Source organism: Manihot esculenta, chromosome 5, assembly GCF_001659605.2.
Source record: "Manihot esculenta cultivar AM560-2 chromosome 5, M.esculenta_v8, whole genome shotgun sequence".
Lineage (NCBI taxonomy): Eukaryota > Viridiplantae > Streptophyta > Magnoliopsida > Malpighiales > Euphorbiaceae > Manihot > Manihot esculenta.
In genome coordinates, this window is record NC_035165.2 from 31,748,477 (window position 1) to 31,768,246 (window position 19,770).

Consider the following 19,770-nt stretch of genomic DNA (forward strand, 5'->3'; position numbering starts at 1 on the left):
AGTCATGTAATAGTCATGTTTGATCCCTCATTTGAGTCCATTTGTGTAGGATCGGACCTAGGAGACCGTAGAGGCCTGCAGTGAGATAACTGCGTCAGTTTAGGCGAGCGTCAGCCAAAGGTGAGTAGAACTGAACTAATCTATCGTTTTAAAGTAATCAAACTTTTAAGTATGTTCATGCATCACGAATGACATGTTTATATATATTAGGATGTTTGCATTAGAATTCATGAATATGATGCATTGCATAATTTACTGTTGATGTGGATGGATGTTGGATGACCTACTAGCCCTCGAGATGATATGATATGATACGATACAAAAGTCCAGGTGAGGCCCATTCTACGCTCCTAGCATTTTGGATATGTTATGTTATGTTTAAGCGAAAGTCCTAAGGAGCTTTGTCGAGAGCCGGGCACATTGGAATATGTAGAGGGTTACTGGTGACAAGTCCATCTTGATGTGAATTATTTGTGTTGTGACGCATTTCATACGAGCATATGTTTATTAAACTGTTTTTATGTTCTACTCACTAAGCTCTTGTAGCTTATCCCTCTCCCCTAACCCCAAGTTTGCAGGGTCAAGGATAGCTCGGGGAAGCCGACATAGTAGCTGGTATTGTCTGATGTAATAGAATAGTTGTGGACATGTATTATTTAATGGAATAGAATTGTGCTTTGCCCTAGTTTTTATTTTGTAATCCTTGTTAACATGATCCTTATGTAAAAGTTTTAATTATGAGTTATGTTTGAACCAAGCTTGAGGCATGTAATGTTTACCATACTAGAGCATTTGATGAGGGCTCTAGTGTGGGTTTTATGTTTACAGTTTTGATACATGTACAGGTTGAGCTTGGTTTCATGGAATGTTTAAGTTTTTGTTATGATGTATGATCATGTATGGGATTTTTATCAGGTACATAGGATGTATAGTAGGCTTGCTACGGGTTCCGGTGACCTTAAGTCGATCTGAATCCTAACGCCGGTAGCGGTCCGATTTTCGGGTCTTTACATTGCCTTATGGCCTGACATGAGATGCTTTGATTAGTGGGACTAATACTCGAATTGTGGCCTAGTATAAGATGTCTGTTATGTGTGACAGACGCCTAGATAGCCTTGTGGCCTTTTAGTGGGACTAACACCCAGATGGCTTGATGGATTCCCACCTTGTGGCCTGGCATAAAATGCCTTGTTATGCGAAATCGATGCCCGGATGGCCTTTTAGTGGGACCGACGGCCAGATGGCCTGGTGGATTCTTGTCTTGTGGCTTGGCATGGTATGCCTTATTATACGGGACTGACATTCGGATGGCCTGACAGATTCACACCTTATGGCCTGGCATGAGATGCCTTGTTATGTGGGACAGATGCCCGGATAGCCTTGTGGCCTTTTAGTAAGACCGACGCTTGAATGGCCTGATAGATTTTTGCTTTATAGCCTGGCATGAGATGCCTTGTTATGAGAGACTAATGCCCGGATGACCTTGTGGCTTTTTTAATCAGACCGATGCTTGAATGGCTTAACGAATTTCCGCCTTGTGGCATAACATAAGATGCCTTATTATGTAAGACCAATACTCGGATGGCCTTGTAGCCTTTTAGTAGGACCAATGCCTGGATAGCCTGGCAGATTCTCGCCTTGTGGCCTGGCATGAGATGCCTTGTTATGCGGGACCGACACCCGAATAGCCTTGTGGCTTTTTAGTGGAACCATCATCAAGATGGCCTGGCGGATTCTCACCTTGTGGCCTGGCATGAGATGCCTTGTAATGTGAGACTAACGCCCAGATGATCTTGTGGCCTTTTAGTAGGACTAATGCTCGGATGGCCTAGCGAATTATCATCTTTCAGGTTTCCTCGGGTTGAGCTTGGGTGGCTACCTGATCTTCTTGTCATTTTTCCTAATCCACATTAGAATATATGTTCACGAGGTATTCAATGGGATATAATTCTTATTCTTACTTCGATTATTCCCTTTTCGGGAGACTGGATAACTTTTATGGTCTCCTTCATATTCTTGCTTCTTCGGATTTTGGTTTTGCTTTTAGTTGGTCCCTTTGTCCTCTTTTTGTTCTTCCCGGTACCTTTGAGCAGCCCATACCAGCTTCCAGTCGACGTCCTTCAAAGCATTGCCTAATGACTCATCTTTCTCGAACTTGTCCTTCCCTTTGGACCATGTTTGGATTGCCCCTGTCCAAGTAGTTGAGGTATTAATGGAGGCTTCCTCCTTTCTCCTAGGAGCCATGAGTGACGTCTCCTCTTGAGCTTTGCATTGCTAGAAAGTAATTTGCAACCTTCTGACGTACTGGAGTATTTGCTCAATGCTTAGATTATTGGAATCTGCTTCATTAACCATAGAAGGTATGTTTTGTCCACTGCTAGGAGTAAAAGAAATGACAGCGTCCTCGTTGGTAGCAATCTTAGCAGCAGCTCGTGAATTGCATGCCATGTCGAGAGAAAAAAGAGAGATTTCTTTTTAAGAGAAAAAAGAGAGGTTTCTTTTTAAGAGAAAAGGGGATAAGAGATCGATTTTAATCTAAATGAATAGATAGAATTCAATGGGTTTTCCGGTAACAGAATCAAATAATGTAGCATTGGTTAAACCTGCAAGAAAGAGAATGTGAGGTGGTTGGTGCCTACAACAGCCATTCTGATGCTCGAGTCAGTAAACTGGAGAATAGGACGAGTATAAGGAATTGCTTATAACTCAATAGTAATTGTATAAGAATTGCGTACATTTGTCTCTGTGATCGTTGGCTTTTATACTGTAAGAGAACGAGGTTAATTATAGTATTTTATGGGAATCCGGCAATGATGTGGTCAGTCGTTAATAAAGGATCTCACAGACTAATTAGTCGAGATCCCGTGATTACAGGCGTAAAGGAGGTCTGCTGGATTGTAATCGCTAACGGTAATTTTCTGTGAATATCCGACCTCTTCAGGGAATGACAAATTTTGGCAAAGAGCCGAACTAAAGCCAACCTGAAGTGTTCAGATCTTCTTTTCTCTCGGTGAAATTGAGTATTATCTTATCAGACTTTTGTCACGTGATTCTATTTTCAAGTCTCAGCATATAATTTCTTTTAGGCGATTATTATATAATATTAATTATATATTTAATAAATAATTTATTATATTTTAGACAATTATCGTATAATATCAATTATATATTTAATAAATAATTTATCATATATATTTAAATTACACTTTTAAAATTATTAAATATAAAATTGTGGAAATTAAATTATAAAAAAATACAAAATTTTCTAGCTATTATTGTTATAGCATGGACTAATTTATTAATTTTTAAAATTATTGACTTTTAAAAGTATAGGAAGAGGGCAAAAAACAATGAGTATACATAATAACACGGAAACGGATGTTCAATTCAACGATGATGCTATTCAAAATGTGCGACTAGTAGTCTAACGCCGCTGTATTTCTTATTTCGAAAAATCAAATATTGAATGGCCAGAAAAAAGCAAAAGTTTGAAATTCAAAGGGACGGCACTTTTGAAATTGAAATATCTGACCTGCTCTCCACGGAAGAATTCATTAAAGAATAAACGCTCTGGAGTAGTAGTAGTTTTCTTTGTTTTTAGAAAGGGAGTAGTTGTAGTTAGATACTTGGGTTGGGGCAAAAAGGATTGAGAAACTATTTTAACCTTTGAATTGTCATAGAAGATTTAGGCTGTATTTGTTTTACGAAAAATATTTATATTTTTTAATATTTAAAATATTAAAAAAAATTATTTAATTGAAAATATTTTTTAATAAAAAAATAAGTTATTTTACACACATTAAAGCATTTATATATTTATTAATAAATTTTATTTTTAAATTAAAATTAAGTAATAAAAAATAAATTATCTCATTAAAAAATATTTTTTTTAAAATATTTTTAAAATATAAATTATTTTTCATAAATAAATGGAGATTTAGTTTAATCTTTCAATAAAACATGATAAAATTCTTAGTAATCATACAATCAAACATAATAACATTATCCATGAAATCTTGAATATTGCATCATTCCCCTCTTTAGTTTTGTTCCCTTACAATATAGCCAACTCATTTCCAAAGCAGTTCAGTTCATCTAATATGTCTCCATGAACTTGAAATTTTCACTTTCCAAAATTTCTTAATATTCGATATTTAAATAATTAATTATGTTTGGTCCATTCAATTGACTCGTAATAAAGCTAAGCAAAATATCTACGGACTTTATTCTAATTAAATATGGTAAAAAAATTATTATAGCTATCCTGATTAAATATGGTAAAAAAATAATTATAGCAATACTGTTCACTGATCAATTACTAAATCTAATATGAAATTTCACAAATCTTACCTTATAATTTAGGCATTCATAAAATCTTATGCCTAGTTTAAACTCTTTTCAATATTTCAATAAAACTTTTCGATTTTTAACCTATCATTTTTTTTTATATCGTTTTAACCAAATGATATTGGTTAAAATTTTTAACGGAGTCTAATAAGTCTTTTATCACTTTTCAGTATGGCTCATCTTTTTATTCTGAATGGATTGTGAGGTTTCTAAGATCATTGTTAGATTGGATCTAGTTAAAGCAAAGTCAAGAATATCTCTAAAAACGTAGGATCCATTAGCTATTAAACTTTATATTCACTAACTCAATATTCTTATGATATATAAATAGAGATAAATTAATATTCAAGGTACGGAATTTCAAGAATTAAAAAGCCTTTTTAAGCCCTTGTGAATTAGTGCGATGTTCACTTGTGCTATCAGGACAAATAAGAAATCACCTTTGGGTTACAAATTCAACCTGCAATGTAAGAGTGATGAATTATATCAGGAGTTTCCCCACAGGTTCCTAAATCTTCAGGTTTGACAGGGTTCCATGCACGTGTGTCCTATGAGTTAGGATCCTACTCGCTGCCATTTTGATCGTGTCTCATGTCTCATCGTGTGGCTAATTTGAAACGTTAGGCATGAAAAGGCTATATTTGACTCCTCAAGTCCCACAACAACATTAACTAACACCTGTTTAAAAACCTAATGTGAACTTTTTTTCAACATTTCTGCCTCCTTTGTGATTTTCCCTCCTTTCCTTCTCTTTACATTCTCTGCATTTCCAATTTGTCCTCAGGCCTTCTTCTTCACTACCATTCTTAAATTTCATATTAACTAATTTTATTTTCCTCATTTGAGTTATCTTTTTCTCTTTTTTCATCTTATTGATAAAAAAAATGAGCTAAGAAGCGTCACATGATACCTAAGAGATTATCTTAACATCAAAGATATCTATATATACACTTAATACTTCCACCGAAAAAAAAAAAAGCATCACCCTTCTCCTACACGAGAATCCCTTACTTTTGAGAGTCCAAATTTCAAAAGGGTATAAACCCTAATAAAAAGGAATTCCCTATTGTTGGCTCCATAAGTTTTAAAAGAGGTTAATTTTATATATTTAACTAATTTTCAGCGTTTAAAAATTAATAGTAGAGTATATAAAAAGTATGGAAGAATTCAAAAATCTCAACAACAGAAAGGAAGAAGGTTTTGAAGGCAACTCAAGATGAATCAAAGGAAGAATAATCAAGATAAGTGTATCTTTAGAATTCAATGTAAAAGAATGAGTGAGTTAACATCCTAATGTCAAGTTAAACTTTTATTCTCATTCAATTTAAATGATTTCTAAAAGATAAATTTTTAATTTTGAAATTTTAAAAGAATAAGAATTTAAAATTTATTATTTTTAGCTTATCTCAAAATTTCAAAAGCTAAAATTAGACATCTAATTTTAGATTTAGTTTAAATTTAAGTATCTATTTTCTATCTGTATTTATGCTAGCTTTTTTTAGTCCGTAAGTTAACTGGTTTTACTTTGCACGTCTTTCAATATTATAATGGCTAATATTTTTAAAATTTATTACTATTGAACTACTCTTGCAGCTAAAAAAAAAAAATTTCAGATGTCTTTTTAAGAGATTTGTTCTCTTCATAAATTCTTAATGAAAGTATTGATTTTTTGATAGCATTTCTTTATAAATTAAAACCTATATAAGATTGATTAAGTGTGTGTATTAATTTGATAGAGGTTTTAAGTACCTATTGAAATTTAGGTAAAAATTTGAAAAGAGATTTAAATACGTAAAGGTTTACAAGTATTTAGAAAGCTTATTGTGTAAAAGAAGTTTAATAGAGTGAAAACTTAAGGAAGGCCTTTGGAAAAGTGTATATAGACTGTGTTTATCGAATTACTATAAATTTTTAGTATTTAATTTAATTATCCCTAATCTCTTTATATTCGGTTCTTAATATTTATTTGTGATACATGTTTAAATATTGAATTAATACTAATAAAATTATGCTGAAATTAGTTTATTAATTTAATTTCTGTGTTACATTATTTGTATATAATCAGTGCTAAATTGTATTTTGATAATTTTATAAGCTTGTTTTTAAGAAAATATTTTAGCTATCTGTTTTAAACAAATATTTATTCACACTCAGATACACTTATGGTCAAGAACTATGTGAATACAATAATTATTATATTTAACCGTTATATTATATTACAATTAATTTAATTTAGAATTATTAAAAAATTTAAAATATAATTATTAAAACTGTTAAAGTTTGAAATTTTTATTAATAATTATTCTTTTTTATTTTAAAATTATATTTAAAATATTAATTTGTAATGTTGACTATAACACTTATATGGCAGAGCTCTTAATTTTAATAATGTAATTTAATATTAAGTTACAAATAAATTTATTTGTGTAATTCAAAATATATTAATTAAAATTTTTTATTTAGGGTAATATTGTTAAAATTTAAAAAAAAAAAATTTAAGCCATTATCCTTTAATTTTAAAATTTTCTCATTAAATTTATCGTAAAAAATTATTAATTTAAATTAAAGTAAACAAATAATTTTGATGCCAATTGATTGGCTTTACTATGTATTAGGTAGTGTAGGTAAGCCGGTCACGGTTGACTATTGAACCGCTGTTTCATTGAGCAGTCAACGCCAAGTGGGACCCGCTAATTATTTTATATTTTGTTTTGTTTTCCTGCTCTTTGGCTTTCACACTTCATTCTTCAGCACTGAGGAAACGTTTCGTCTTTCAATAGAAAATTCTTTTATGACAATTCAAGAATCCAAGGAAGAAGAAATGGAAGCACAGCACAGGAGCATGGAGGTGAGGGCGATGGAGGCTCTAGGGAAAGGCTTCGATCTCACCAGTGATTTCAGATTGAAATTTACTAAGGAACGCCTTGTGGAGTTGGATCACCAAAACAAGAGAGATGTAATTGTTCCCGGTGGCCTTACTATTCCTGATGTTTCTCAGGATATTAGATTCGATAAAGGCGACCGAATTCGCTTCAAATCTGATGTTCTCGAATTCAATCAGGTCTTTCTCTCTCTCTCTCTCTCTCTCTATCTGTATCTCTTTCAATTGTGAATTTTCTGTGGAGATTGATAAATTGAGCTCAATTTCTGAAATTGATTATGTATTTTACTTTCGATGATAATGATTATTTGTTTGGACTTGTAAAAATCTAATTGGGTTCCAGACCCAACTTTGCTCTCGTGCTATTCGCTTTCTATTACACTCTTGAAAGTGGCCAAATCATTGGATGCACTTGCTGGATGTTACTCTATCTAAATTAAGGTTTTTTTTTTCTTTTTCTTTTTTTAAACCATCATTTGTTAAGGGAACCTGCCACCTGCCACCTGTTGTATGTGGGGGTCTTCTTTCACTTCTCTTCTATTTTGTTTATACATTTCCTTTTGACTTGGATTGTGCTCCTTACTGCCCCGTTTTGCTATTTGTTCTATTTATTTATTTATACATTTCTTTTGACTTGGATTTTGCCTCTTAGCAGAAGAATTCTGGTGTGAAATAGCTAAAATTTCGCGAAAATGCATCTGAATGACACTGAAATTCAACTAGGAGTATGCGTAGGGACTAATATGGGTACTTGGCAGCTGAGTATTCTCAAAAAATAGCAGTTTGCTTGACTAGTGACTACTGGTTTGCTTTAGAAACGCAATTGCAAATTTCCAAGGTAGATTCTGATTGAATTTGCAATCTTCATAGTGAAGTTGGCATGGCAGAAAGCAGAAGAAAAGGTTAAAATCTAAGAAATCAGATAAGAAAAATAAGAATGACTTTTTTATGGAGTTCTGAACTATAACTGAGGTGCTCTAGCATTTGCAGATGGAGAGAAGAAGAAGCAGAGAGAAAAGAAACTAGGCATACGTCTTCCAAACAAAATGAAAACATTAAAAGTTCTATTATCAAAGTCTTTGGGATCCATTAGAAATCAAGTTGGTTTGGGATCTGTTTTCCCAGTGGAGAATCATAAAATATCAACATAATGTCAAAATCAAATTGAAATCCATTCACTTTGTATTCTCATCCTTCCAAATGGGGTCCAAGAAAATACCTAATAACAAACTCTACTCCTACTAGGATTGACAATTCCAAACTGGGAAAATTCTAATACAATATTAAAAATAAAGCAAACAACATTCTGAACGTGACTATTGAAACTAAAAATTCTTAAATAGAATATACTTCTGAACTTCATAAAAGGAAAAATTACAACTGAAATCCGAACTACATTATCAATAACTACATCAACTTAATCCCTAAACCTAATTATCCTTTTAATGTTAACACTTGAGATGTATGCTTAGGTTTTATTTGTTTTTAAGAAGATGATTGATTTTGTATTCTTTGGTGGCTCACTGAAAATTGTCTGGAAATTCATTTTTTGACATTCAGAGTGCATTTGGAGAAAACTATTCTTCCAAAAACTTACTGCATCAAAATGTTTCAACCTATAAGTGTTAACTGTTAAGGGTAGAGAGGATAGCTCTTTTGTTTGTTAAGTTATAGCAGCACTGAGCTACATCTAACATATCCACTTGTTCCGCAATAAAGCGCCTTAAGTAGCCTTTAATGAGTCCATTTATTCTTTCCATCTGAGCTTTCTAAGATGCACTAACCACGAATATCTTTCCATCAATACCAACAATCATCTTCTAACATAATTGACCTGTAAATATTGGGTTTTCAATTTCATTACATAAAAATGAAGATGATATTTTACTATAGGAAATAACTTCATTTCCAATCTCTTGCATTGTGTTACCTTATTGAAAAGATAAAGTGAATTTACAATAGAGAGAATTCTATTGTGATTCAGAATAAACCTAACTCAGTGGAGTAAAAGAATAGTGATGGATTTCTATAAAACATCCAGTAACAAGAAGATTCAATAGGATAACAGATGCTTATGTGGTCCAAGAAAATAAAATGTTTGTATTCAATCATAATATAGAATAGCCTCTACATTCATGATTTTGGATGACTAGAAATTTAGAATATTGGAGAAATAGGAACTATTTTCGCAGCAAGTCATAATGTTTACCCATCTATTTTCGAGGACATGAAAATTTGAATAATGAAACATGAGGAATCGGTGTAAATTAATGAACTGGTGGCATGCATTAATCTATCTTATTATAGTTTCCTTCACCCAGTTTGATTTTCTAAATTTTTGTTTACAACATGAAGTCATTTTCCTTGAAAATTGCTTAACTTTTAAAAATTGTTTCGTTAGCTGATTTTTCTAAGGATTCAATATGTTTGTAAGTTAATGATAAGGACACTGATGCATTAAGTTAAACATTTTAAGGTCAACCAAATTGATATTTATTGGATTAGTTGAGTTGTTCATTTACCTATTTATGAGGTATATCTATTATATTTTAAATGCTAAATACATATTTGAACTCCTAAACTTTACCAAAAAAGTCTTATGATCCTATGAACTCTGAAAATGTCCTATCACACACCTAAATTATTCAAAAGTGTAATTAAGAGGACCTTGCAACTATAGTACAAGATAGTATGAACTACAAACGTTTTAACATATATCTACAAGATTCAAGTTGTTACTTAGTTTCATCATTAACAATCAAGAATCTAATAATAACAATAATCATACACAATGTAAAAATTTTAATATTAGAACTCAATCTGTATTTTGTATACTCAAAGAATCTTTTCTTTGAATTGGAAATTGGTCTAAAAATGCTGTAGAAGATCCATGCTATTTGCTGATGGGATTGTGAGGTCATTTAATTCCACTATTTAATAGTTTAGGTGTGCCATAGGACATTTTCAAAATTCAGGATGCTACAAGATTTTTATAGAAAAATTTAGGGGTGCAAATATATATTCTACCTATATCAAATTGTTAAACATGTTTTAGCTTCAGTCTTTATGCAAGGGTTATTTAGTGGTTTGTGTTTCCTTGGAAGATATTACAACAATCCAAAAAAGGGTAAAGAATGCAAATGATAGTGTCTTTCAAGATTTAGGTTGCTACACTACTCATTTCATTGGTAAATACTATGAAAGTTTAACCTGTAGAATTTGCTGATGATATTATTTTCAAAATTATTGCAAGCTACTTGACTGCAAGGTAAAGCATTGAGTTTTTTGTTTTAATTATGTTTTCTTTTTCCTCTCTTTTCAATTCATTTCATATTCTGAATGTTGTTGTAAACTTGTTTGCACATCCATTGCCACTAGTTTTTTTTAGTTTCTTTTAGTATTTTAAATATATATAAATTTATTCATAATTTGCATTAAATTGTACTCTTTTTGTTCTAAGTTTTATAATTTCCTTGCAGATGTCAGAATTACTTAACCAGAAATGTTCAATACAAGGAAAGGTTCCTTCAGGATATCTTAATTCCATTTTTGATTTAAGTGGAGACTGGTTTCGTGATGCTTCAGATACCAAATATCTTGCTTTTGATGGTTACTTTATTGCATTGTACTATTTGCACCTAACAGCATCTCCACTAATATTGCAAGAAAAAGTAAAGAAGTCTGTTCCGCCTCATTGGAATCCAGCATCATTGGCTAGGTAATTTCAATAATTTGAATTAAATAATTATCTAAAGTTTCTCACATAGTAAGTTAATCATGTGATAAGATATCACTAGTGTTAGACATTTTTTATCTGATCACAAGAACATATGTTCCTTTATTGACTTTATTGAGCTCGGGTCTCATTACCATGAAATTGAATTATGATCCTAGCCACTAAAGGTAGAATGGGCACATAAAAGAAGTATAAAAAGATTCAAGATAGCTGAAAAATGAATTTAATTTTGGATATCAGATTTGCTAAAAAATCACCTGTTTCTTCTAATGTAGAATAAATTTGAGGTAATGTGCTTGTCAGTTGATCTAGTTGAATGTAAACCTTGAATGACTTTTCTATGTATGTATTTACATGTGCATTGTATAATACATAAGAGTGCAGATTTATCTATGAAGTTTAAATGTTTTAGAGGTTTTATTTATATGTTTTGAAGTAACTGTTATGTGGATGTAGTGCATTTGTACCTTATGATTCTATTTCCTTTAGAACAAAAGTAAATAATTTTGATTAGATCTTTTCGTGACATATCAACTATATATCAAAGAATTTCCACATGATTATGAACTAAGATATCTTACTTATAGTCTACTTGTGCTAGTTATTTAGAAGTAATTGGCGATAAAAGTTGGCTGAATGATCAATTTTTTCATATGATTTTCTCGCATAGGTAAAAGCCAGTATGCATAATACAACAATAACGGAAAACAGTGAACATGAAAACTTGGAGAATAAGAAGAAAATTTTTTGTGAATCTTACCACGAAACTTTCAAAATATGAATTTTTAATAAACTTCTATCCTATTTTGTTGAAGAAGAGTTTTCACAATCATTTTGTAGACCATAAAATATGCTGAGTAATTGTCTGTGCAATGTTGAGTAAGTGGTGGTATATCAGTGTAATAGGTGAGAGAGGCAGTGGTAGTGTGGGGGTTGGAGCAGTGGGGGAGAGCAACAACATGTGTGTTGTTGGTGATGCTAACAAAGGGTTGTGGTAATAGCGGGTATATTCTTTTTCTCTTCCTTTTAAATTTCCTAAATAATTAAACCCTAGATTTCCTAATTCTATAGTATTCATAGTTGCTAAATTGTATTAGGATTCTTATCTTCCATATTGCATTATTAAACTTCCAAAATAATTAAATCCTAGATTTTCTAATTCTACAATAAACATAATTGCTAAATTGTACTAGGATTCTTATCTTCCATACTGCATTATTCTCCCTTGGTGAAAACTCGATGATTAGTTTTGAAGTGTAGAAGTAGCAAAATCAATGTTGTTTAAGGCATGAAAGGAGGTAAGGTGCCACCCGTTGCCTCGCGTCATGGGGCAAGGCTTGGTGCTTTGTATGGAGGCCCCGCCTTAGACAACTGAGGCGCCAAGGGAGAGGCACCATAGGCGACGCCTAATTGAAGCTAGGGTAAATTTTTTTTTTTTGAAAAAATGTTTTTGAACAGCAAAAGAGAAACCCTAGCCTCTTCATCTCTTCGAACGACAGACAACACTCACACAACATCCAAACACAAAATTTTTCCTCTTGCTATAACACCGTTAACTATATGCATCAACTCTTCACCTTCACTCTCATCTTCTCCTTCTTCCTTTCTCTTCCTCTCTTCTCTCTTTGCTAGACCTGACGTAGCACCATGTCCTTTTATTTTTATTTTTATAACTTTTTCTCTCCTCTTCTTCCTCTTTGTCTCCTATTCTCCTTTTTTCCTTTCTCTTTTGTTACTCTCTTCTCTGTCTCTCTGATGGACCTAGCACAACAATGTAAATCCTCTCTTTTTCTTTTTCTTTTTTTATTTTTTTTTCTCTTATCTTGTTCTCTCATCCTCTTCTCTCCTTTTCTTTTATTCTTCCACTCCCTTTTTCCCTTCCCAGCTTGTATTTTTTGGATGGTAGCCCATTGTTCATCTAATTATACCTCATACATGTCAGCCCATAATATGGTTTTTAATTTAAAGAGAGCACATTGAATAAAACTTCATTTTCACCTTTTTGGAGTTGTTTTTACCCCAAATGGATGCTAAAATTAGAGTTAGGATGACAAATTTAGCCCAAGACGCTGCTAATTTTTTAATAGGTGTTGATGTCGCACTTCCTATTGATATGGAGTTGATGCTATGATGACATGGCTAGAACTACAATAGACCTACTATAAGTAATGGAAAGTGGGAGATTGGCAATAGGAGATTTGGGATGTGGTTGCTGGAAAAGACGGACCAAGTTGGATTTGAATTGAGTCGTTTCTTGATCCGGTAAGATCTTGTCCAGTTGGAGACTTCTAAGTAGCCCTACTGGAGTTGCAAAGGTCACCTCAGGCCAACAAGTGCAATGCTGGTAGTGTTATTATGGATCGGCCTGTGGAAGGTGGAGAATTTGAGTCAATAGTGTCTGGGTTCTCAAAAGCTTTTTTTTTTTTTAAACAATCAATAAAATCAAGACAAATACCAAAAGACATAGTGGTGAAGAAATAGAAGCATCGATGCTTTTGGGGTTGTGTTTAGGATTTGGTGGCTTTAGTTCACACGGAGGAGTTTGCAACTCTAATACCAATTGACACAGAACAAGGAAGAAAAAGAAAAGAAATTCTTAAATAAAAAAGAATATATTCTCATTAGTATTATTCTCACTAATTATCATAATCTAAAACTACTAAAAGAATGGAAAATTAGCCTATTTATAGAGCTCACATATCTAATCAAATTAGGAATAGAAACCCCTAACTAGTTAGGAATAGACAAAATCCAAACCTAATCAAATTAGAAATAGAAATTTTAACTAATTAAGAATGTTAAATAACTTAAACAGGAAGGAAAAAAATAATAACAGTAACAATAACAACTATAATAATGATGATGATGATAATGATAATGATGATAATGGTGGTGGTGGTGATTGATGATGATGATTTCCTAATTCCACAATAAACAAAATTCGTAAATTGTTTCAGAATCCTTACTATATCTTCAATAATTTTGACAACTATTGGAAAAAAGGAAATTGAAATGTTTTAGCTGAAAATATAGACCCATAAATTCCATAAATTTGGTCCTAACGTCAATTCTGACAACTTTTTCAACAACTATACATTTCGGCATTGATGTCAATTATGGCTAGTGTAGAGGATGTTTCTGCCAATGTACCATGTATGATATAGACTATACTTCATGTATAAGATCATGAAAGGAGATGCAATATATGATACAAGAGGGAGAAAAATGGAAAATTATTTTGTTTCCCTTCTCAAACAAAATATTTTGAAAATGCTAGTGGTATTTAACAAATTTAGTGATTATTAAATATTATGATAATTCACCATATCATGTTAGCATGCATTTGGTTTTTTCATAATTTATGCATAAAATGTAGTCCTTGTCAACAGTTGAGGTGCTTTGACGCATTAATGCCTTTATGCCAAGTATGACCGACTCCAATATTGAACTTGAAGTATTGTTTTGATACATGAAAATAATTGACCATGATTGATACATGGACCAATTTTCTTGGTAATTATCCATTAGCCAATTTTCTTTTTCTAAAATTAAACTGAAAACAAAATATGGTGATGATACCACTGCCACACAGACTCCTAAAAAACAGTGAATTACAACCTTAAATCTTAAAATCCATACTGAAAATGTCATAATGGGGGAACCAAATTTGTTGATGACTACATCAGCCTGAATGAATAATATTGCAATAACATCTTTAGTAATAGTAAAGTAATTCTCCTTCCTTTCAACCAAAAGTAGAAATATATGTACTGAGTTTATTAATTGACTGAAAATATTGTTGTTCACTCGTTTATACTAAAAAATCTGTGGTAAAATCAGATTCTATTGCTTGAAGCATGTCTAATCTGAGCTGTCCACATAACTTAATTAAAAGGATTATTGACTTTCATAATCCTGGATTATCTACACCTGTCCTAATCTTAAAAAGGAAAATAAAGAAAGAAGCAACATGTTAGGTATATTTTCTTTTCTCCATGAATGATCTGTTACAATAATTTGATAGAACACAATATGACTTTATATGAGCTGCATTAGTGTGGCACATTGACGGTGCATGCTGATTAATTTTGTTAGGCAGGTTCATTCGAACATTTGGTACACACATAATAGTAGGCATGGCTGTTGGTGGTCAAGATATAATTTGTGTACGACAGCAACCTACCTCTCCAATTCCTTCTGCTGAGCTCAGAAAGCATTTGGAGGATCTCGGGGACTTTCTTTTTTCGGATAGAAGAAGCCCATCCCTATTACAAAAGAATACAAGAGATGGCAAACACAAAGTAGTTGTTCTTCCTCTTTAGCATGTATGTCCTAATTTTATTCATATCAATGGTTGATGAGTGATGTCTTCCTATCATAGGTTCCTGAGGTCTTTAGCCGTATTCTTCAGTCAAACCCCATGCCATTGACCAGCATTACGGAAACATCTTCCAAGGAGGTAAGTGGGCAACTCAGGACATATTGCATTTGTCCCGGAAGGGACAACAGTAGATATATATATATATATATCTGAACTTGCTTCTGTAATGTGGACAGGGCCTCACTATCATTTGCTCGAAAAGAGGAGGTGATGTGTTCTCACATTGTCACTCAAACTGGCTCCAGACTGTGCCTATAAATCCAGAAGCAATTCTCTTCAAGTTTGTACCCATTACTTCTCTTCTCGCTGGGATTCCTGGCAGTGGTTATCTTAGTCATGCGATCAACTTGTATCTCCGTTGTAAGATCCTTAATACCCAATTACTGTAAAAAATTACAAAAAAAAAAAATGCATGCTATAGTTTGCCAATGCTTCTGAGCTTTCATTATCAAACAAGTATTTTTTGTTGACAATATTTTGATCATTAAGATTATGGAGATTGCATTCTATCTTTTAATATCCTTTTAGGATTTTGTATGACACCTAGGGAGGTGCTTCTTTCTGTGTACGAGGACGTCCTGCATTATTCCAGATTATCCACTGAGCATTCTTTTAAATTAATAATTATTGTGTCCCAAATGTTCAGAACATTAACAGGGGGTGGATCTGTGAAACTCCCTTTCTACTTGAACTGACCTGGGTTGAGCAGTGAAGCTCACATCCTCCCAGAACTATTGATTAGGTCATCCACCCAGAAGTATTGATGAGGCTAACTGCAGAATTTTGAGTTCATCGACATTGAGTTATTTCTCTGAATTGGACCATCAGGATTAGAGTTTTACAGACAAGCCATAGTAATAGAATTCGTGGTCTGCATCTTTTCATTGTGCAGCCATATAAAAGAACTGGGCCATGCTACAAGTATGGTTTTGCCCATGAGGCCGTGCTATAATCTAGGTGCTTTTATTTTTTTCAAAAAAGAAAACTTTTCCCTAACACCATGTATGGCTATGAGGAGGGGGAGGGGGGGTGGAGGTCAAAGGGAGTAGAAGGGGAAGGGGAAAGCATCATTTTCACTACCAGGTTGTTATTCAACTCTTGGGCTACCCAGTGGGATCTTGGCATGATTTTAGCATTGGTATCAATTAGTCATTCCTTGCAGTCAACAGATTATTTCTTATTTTCCAAAAAAAAAAAAAAAGATTTATTTTTTATTCACCCAAGTTTGTAGTTTTGCTAAAATGAGGATAGTATATTCATTTTCTCTCTAGACAAGCCTGCTCCGGAGGATCTGCAATACTTCTTGGAATTTCAAGTTCCAAAGCAATGGGCACCTATGTTTTGTGAGCTGCCTCTGGGACATCAAAGAAGAAAAGCTTCTTGCCCTTCCTTGAGATTCAGCATATTGGGTCCTAAAATATATGTCAGCCCTTCCCAGGTACGACAATTACAAACTATGGTTTAGACATGGCACTAGTTGTCAGCTTGTTTAAGTTTGCTTCATTAGTCTTATGTTGTTGCAGTTGAGAACAAATGATAATGCTTCTCCATTTTGGTTATAATCCAGGAGGGAGCTAATATTCTGTTATCTGAGAATTACTACTGCTTAACTTTTAATTCATCTCTGCACATACAAATGAAATACAAATGATCTGTCAATCCTTTCTTTGAAGCAGTCATATTTTGATCCAAGTTCAAAACAAATTTCACTCTATATTACTGCATTTTCAGTCAGTTTTACATGAGTAACTGTGAGGATGGCGGTGTAAGATGCAGCCGTCAATAATGAAGAGTTCCTGGATCTTGTAACATTTCAGGTTTCAAGTGATCAAAAACCTGTTGTTGGCTTGCGTTTGTACTTGGAGGGGAAGAAAAGCAACCTACTAGCATTACACCTTCAACATCTTTCAAGTCTTCCAAATATCATGACCTTCCCATCAACAGACACTACCATATGCAGGCCATGTCAGTGGCTAGGCTCTGATGATTATAAATCCAGTGACCAGTTCTTGGAACCCATTAGATGGAAGAGATACTCTAAGGTGTGCACATCTGTTGTGAAGCATGATCCCAACTGGTTACAGGGAGATTCAACCGGTGTTTTTATCGTAACGGGTGCACAGCTCCTTAGTAAAGGGAAGTGGCCTCAGACAGTGCTTCACCTTCGTCTGCTGTTCACACATTTACCGAACTGTGCCATCAGGAAAACAGAGTGGGCTGTTGCACCAGAGGCATCTCATAAGTCGACTTTTCTCACTAATCTGAGCACTACATTCACGTTTACTCAGCGAAACATCACTGGTCCAGAAAAGCAACCTCCAGCTACACTTAACTCTGGAGTATATCCGGATGGTCCTCCTGTTCCAGTTCGTTCTGGAAAGCTTCTTAAGTATGTAGATACAGCTGAGATATTGCGAGGCCCGCATGATGCTCCTGGACATTGGTTGGTCACAGCTGCTAAATTAGTAACTGATGGGGGCAAGATTGGTTTGCATGTGAAGTTTGCATTGTTAGACTATCAATGAATTTTACTTGTTTGCATATTGTGAATTGATCTTTAAGTGCTACTTTTTGTTACTTCTTATTTTTTTTTGTTAATTTTTATAATTATAATATTCTTTTCTAAGCAGATGTCTCATGTGTACAGAAAAAATTGACATAGAAAGAATGTTTGTTATGTGGGTGACTTTAGATGTTATATATGTGCCTGTGTGCCTGCGAGCGCATTGCAGGTTATTGTTGATGCTGTCACATGACACCCTACGAAACGTAGCACGTCTCCATGAAGAGAGCGATCTGTTAATTAATAGTTATTTCTTATTAAAGTGTAATTCTTTTTATATATATATAAGAGAAAATTTTAAATTCACCTTCATTATTTTTACACATTCTAGATATTTTAATTAATGAGAATTATATTTCTGCTTTAAAATAAATTAATTTAATATAAAATTTATGTACATAATTGATTTAAATATTCTGTGTAAATATATACACCTCCACACATGTAAATATATTATATTTGTAATTTTATAAATGGCTCTTTCGCAATACAATGTCTATTTCCTTGTGTGTAATTAGAAAGGTTAATATATAAGCTAATAGTCATAGAAATTCTTAATTGTTTTTGTTTAAATAAGCTCTTTTATTATTAAAATGAATTAAATAAATCATTCAAATAAACATTTGCATCTTTTGCACGTTAATTAAGAGAAAAGAATTTGGTGAAAGAGAAACTGAAAAAGAGAGGAGATGATGAGAAGAGACGATAATATTCTACTAGCTTTTATATAGGCTTTTTCTAAATAAAAATATAATTATTTACAATTTAAAAGAAAAAATGAAATAAATTTACTATTTCGATGATGACTTTTATCATAATCCTGATACGATTGTGTTTGCATCTATTTCAAACAGTTTTGAACTCTGAATAGCTAGCGAAACAGTAATCCTGAAATCTGCTCGTTGATATTGGACTACAGCCTTAAGCAAGGTTATACCTTTCAGTAAGAAAAAGCTCTAAAACAGTATTTTTTTTTGTTCCTTTTCTCATTTTCAGCTCCAAATTTATCCAAAATCAAAATTCAAGTAAAAACTAATTGTTTACATCAGAATCATAACAAAATTATGAAATTTAATATGAAAAAAATGGTAAGTTTTGCAACTCATGCAAGGCTATACCTTCCGGTCAGAAGAAGCTCTAAAACAGTCTCTTTTTGTTCCTTTTTTCATTTTCAACTCAAATCCTGTCCAAAATCAAAATTAAATAAAAGCTAATTGTTTGTATCAGAATCATAGCAAAATTATGGAATTTAATATGGAAAAAATAGTGAGTTTTGCAACTCGTCATATTCCCCCACACTTACACTCTTACTTGTCCTCAAGTATAGAAATTGAAAAAAATAATAAAAACACAACCTCTGTCCTTAACCATTTGAAACTTATTTTCAATTATCATGTAATAAGATAATAGCAGAAATAACTTAATTTTACCAAATTTAATTTCAACAATTTTCATATTTAAAACGTGTTTTTCAAAACATAAAGTTGGCTCTCAATCCAATTTCAAGCACACAAACTATTAAAATGCTATTAATATTAAACTATCTTTTTGAAAGAATAGACTTTTAGAAACTCTTGACTAGGCCAACAAAATTTAGAGATTTTTTGGGAGTTTTATTACACTTCCTACTATATCTTGCCTGAAGCCAATAAAGTGAACGTTAAACAAATTGTTACTGAGTCACTTGCCCTAGATTGTTCAGCTCAGGTGGCTACTAGCTCCACTCATGGTCACTTAACTAAAGGTATGGAGTGAGTTTTTAAACAATCTAGAAAGGGTGATACTCTCCCAAACACCGATTTTTTCATACATAATCATCTTAAAGGGTCGCCAAGTACCATACTACTTAGGTCATCGGGTTG

The 19,770-nt window shown here is 32.8% G+C and overlaps 1 protein-coding gene across 1 annotated transcript; it reads left to right on the forward strand.

Moving 5' to 3' along the window:
* The first annotated feature begins 7,081 nt into the window (after positions 1-7,081).
* Positions 7,082-17,971, forward strand: LOC110615616 (MACPF domain-containing protein At4g24290). The gene is made up of 7 exons (XM_021757590.2): positions 7,082-7,408; positions 10,708-10,946; positions 15,064-15,265; positions 15,346-15,423; positions 15,522-15,705; positions 16,617-16,783; positions 17,163-17,971. Exons 1-7 carry the CDS (start codon positions 7,139-7,141, stop codon positions 17,868-17,870), a joined length of 1,848 nt encoding a protein of 615 aa, XP_021613282.1. The 5' UTR covers positions 7,082-7,138; the 3' UTR covers positions 17,871-17,971.
* The last annotated feature ends 1,799 nt before the right edge of the window (positions 17,972-19,770 follow it).

Bases quoted from the DNA above. Each gene is read 5' to 3' on its own strand.
- LOC110615616 (XM_021757590.2), top strand. From the start codon at position 7,139: ATGACAATTCAAGAATCCAAGGAAGAAGAAATGGAAGCACAGCACAGG. The intron at 15,266-15,345 runs GTAGTTGTTCTT...TTCCTATCATAG, and splicing joins CAAGAGATGGCAAACACAAA to GTTCCTGAGGTCTTTAGCCG. The intron at 16,784-17,162 runs GTACGACAATTA...GTAACATTTCAG, and splicing joins TATATGTCAGCCCTTCCCAG to GTTTCAAGTGATCAAAAACC.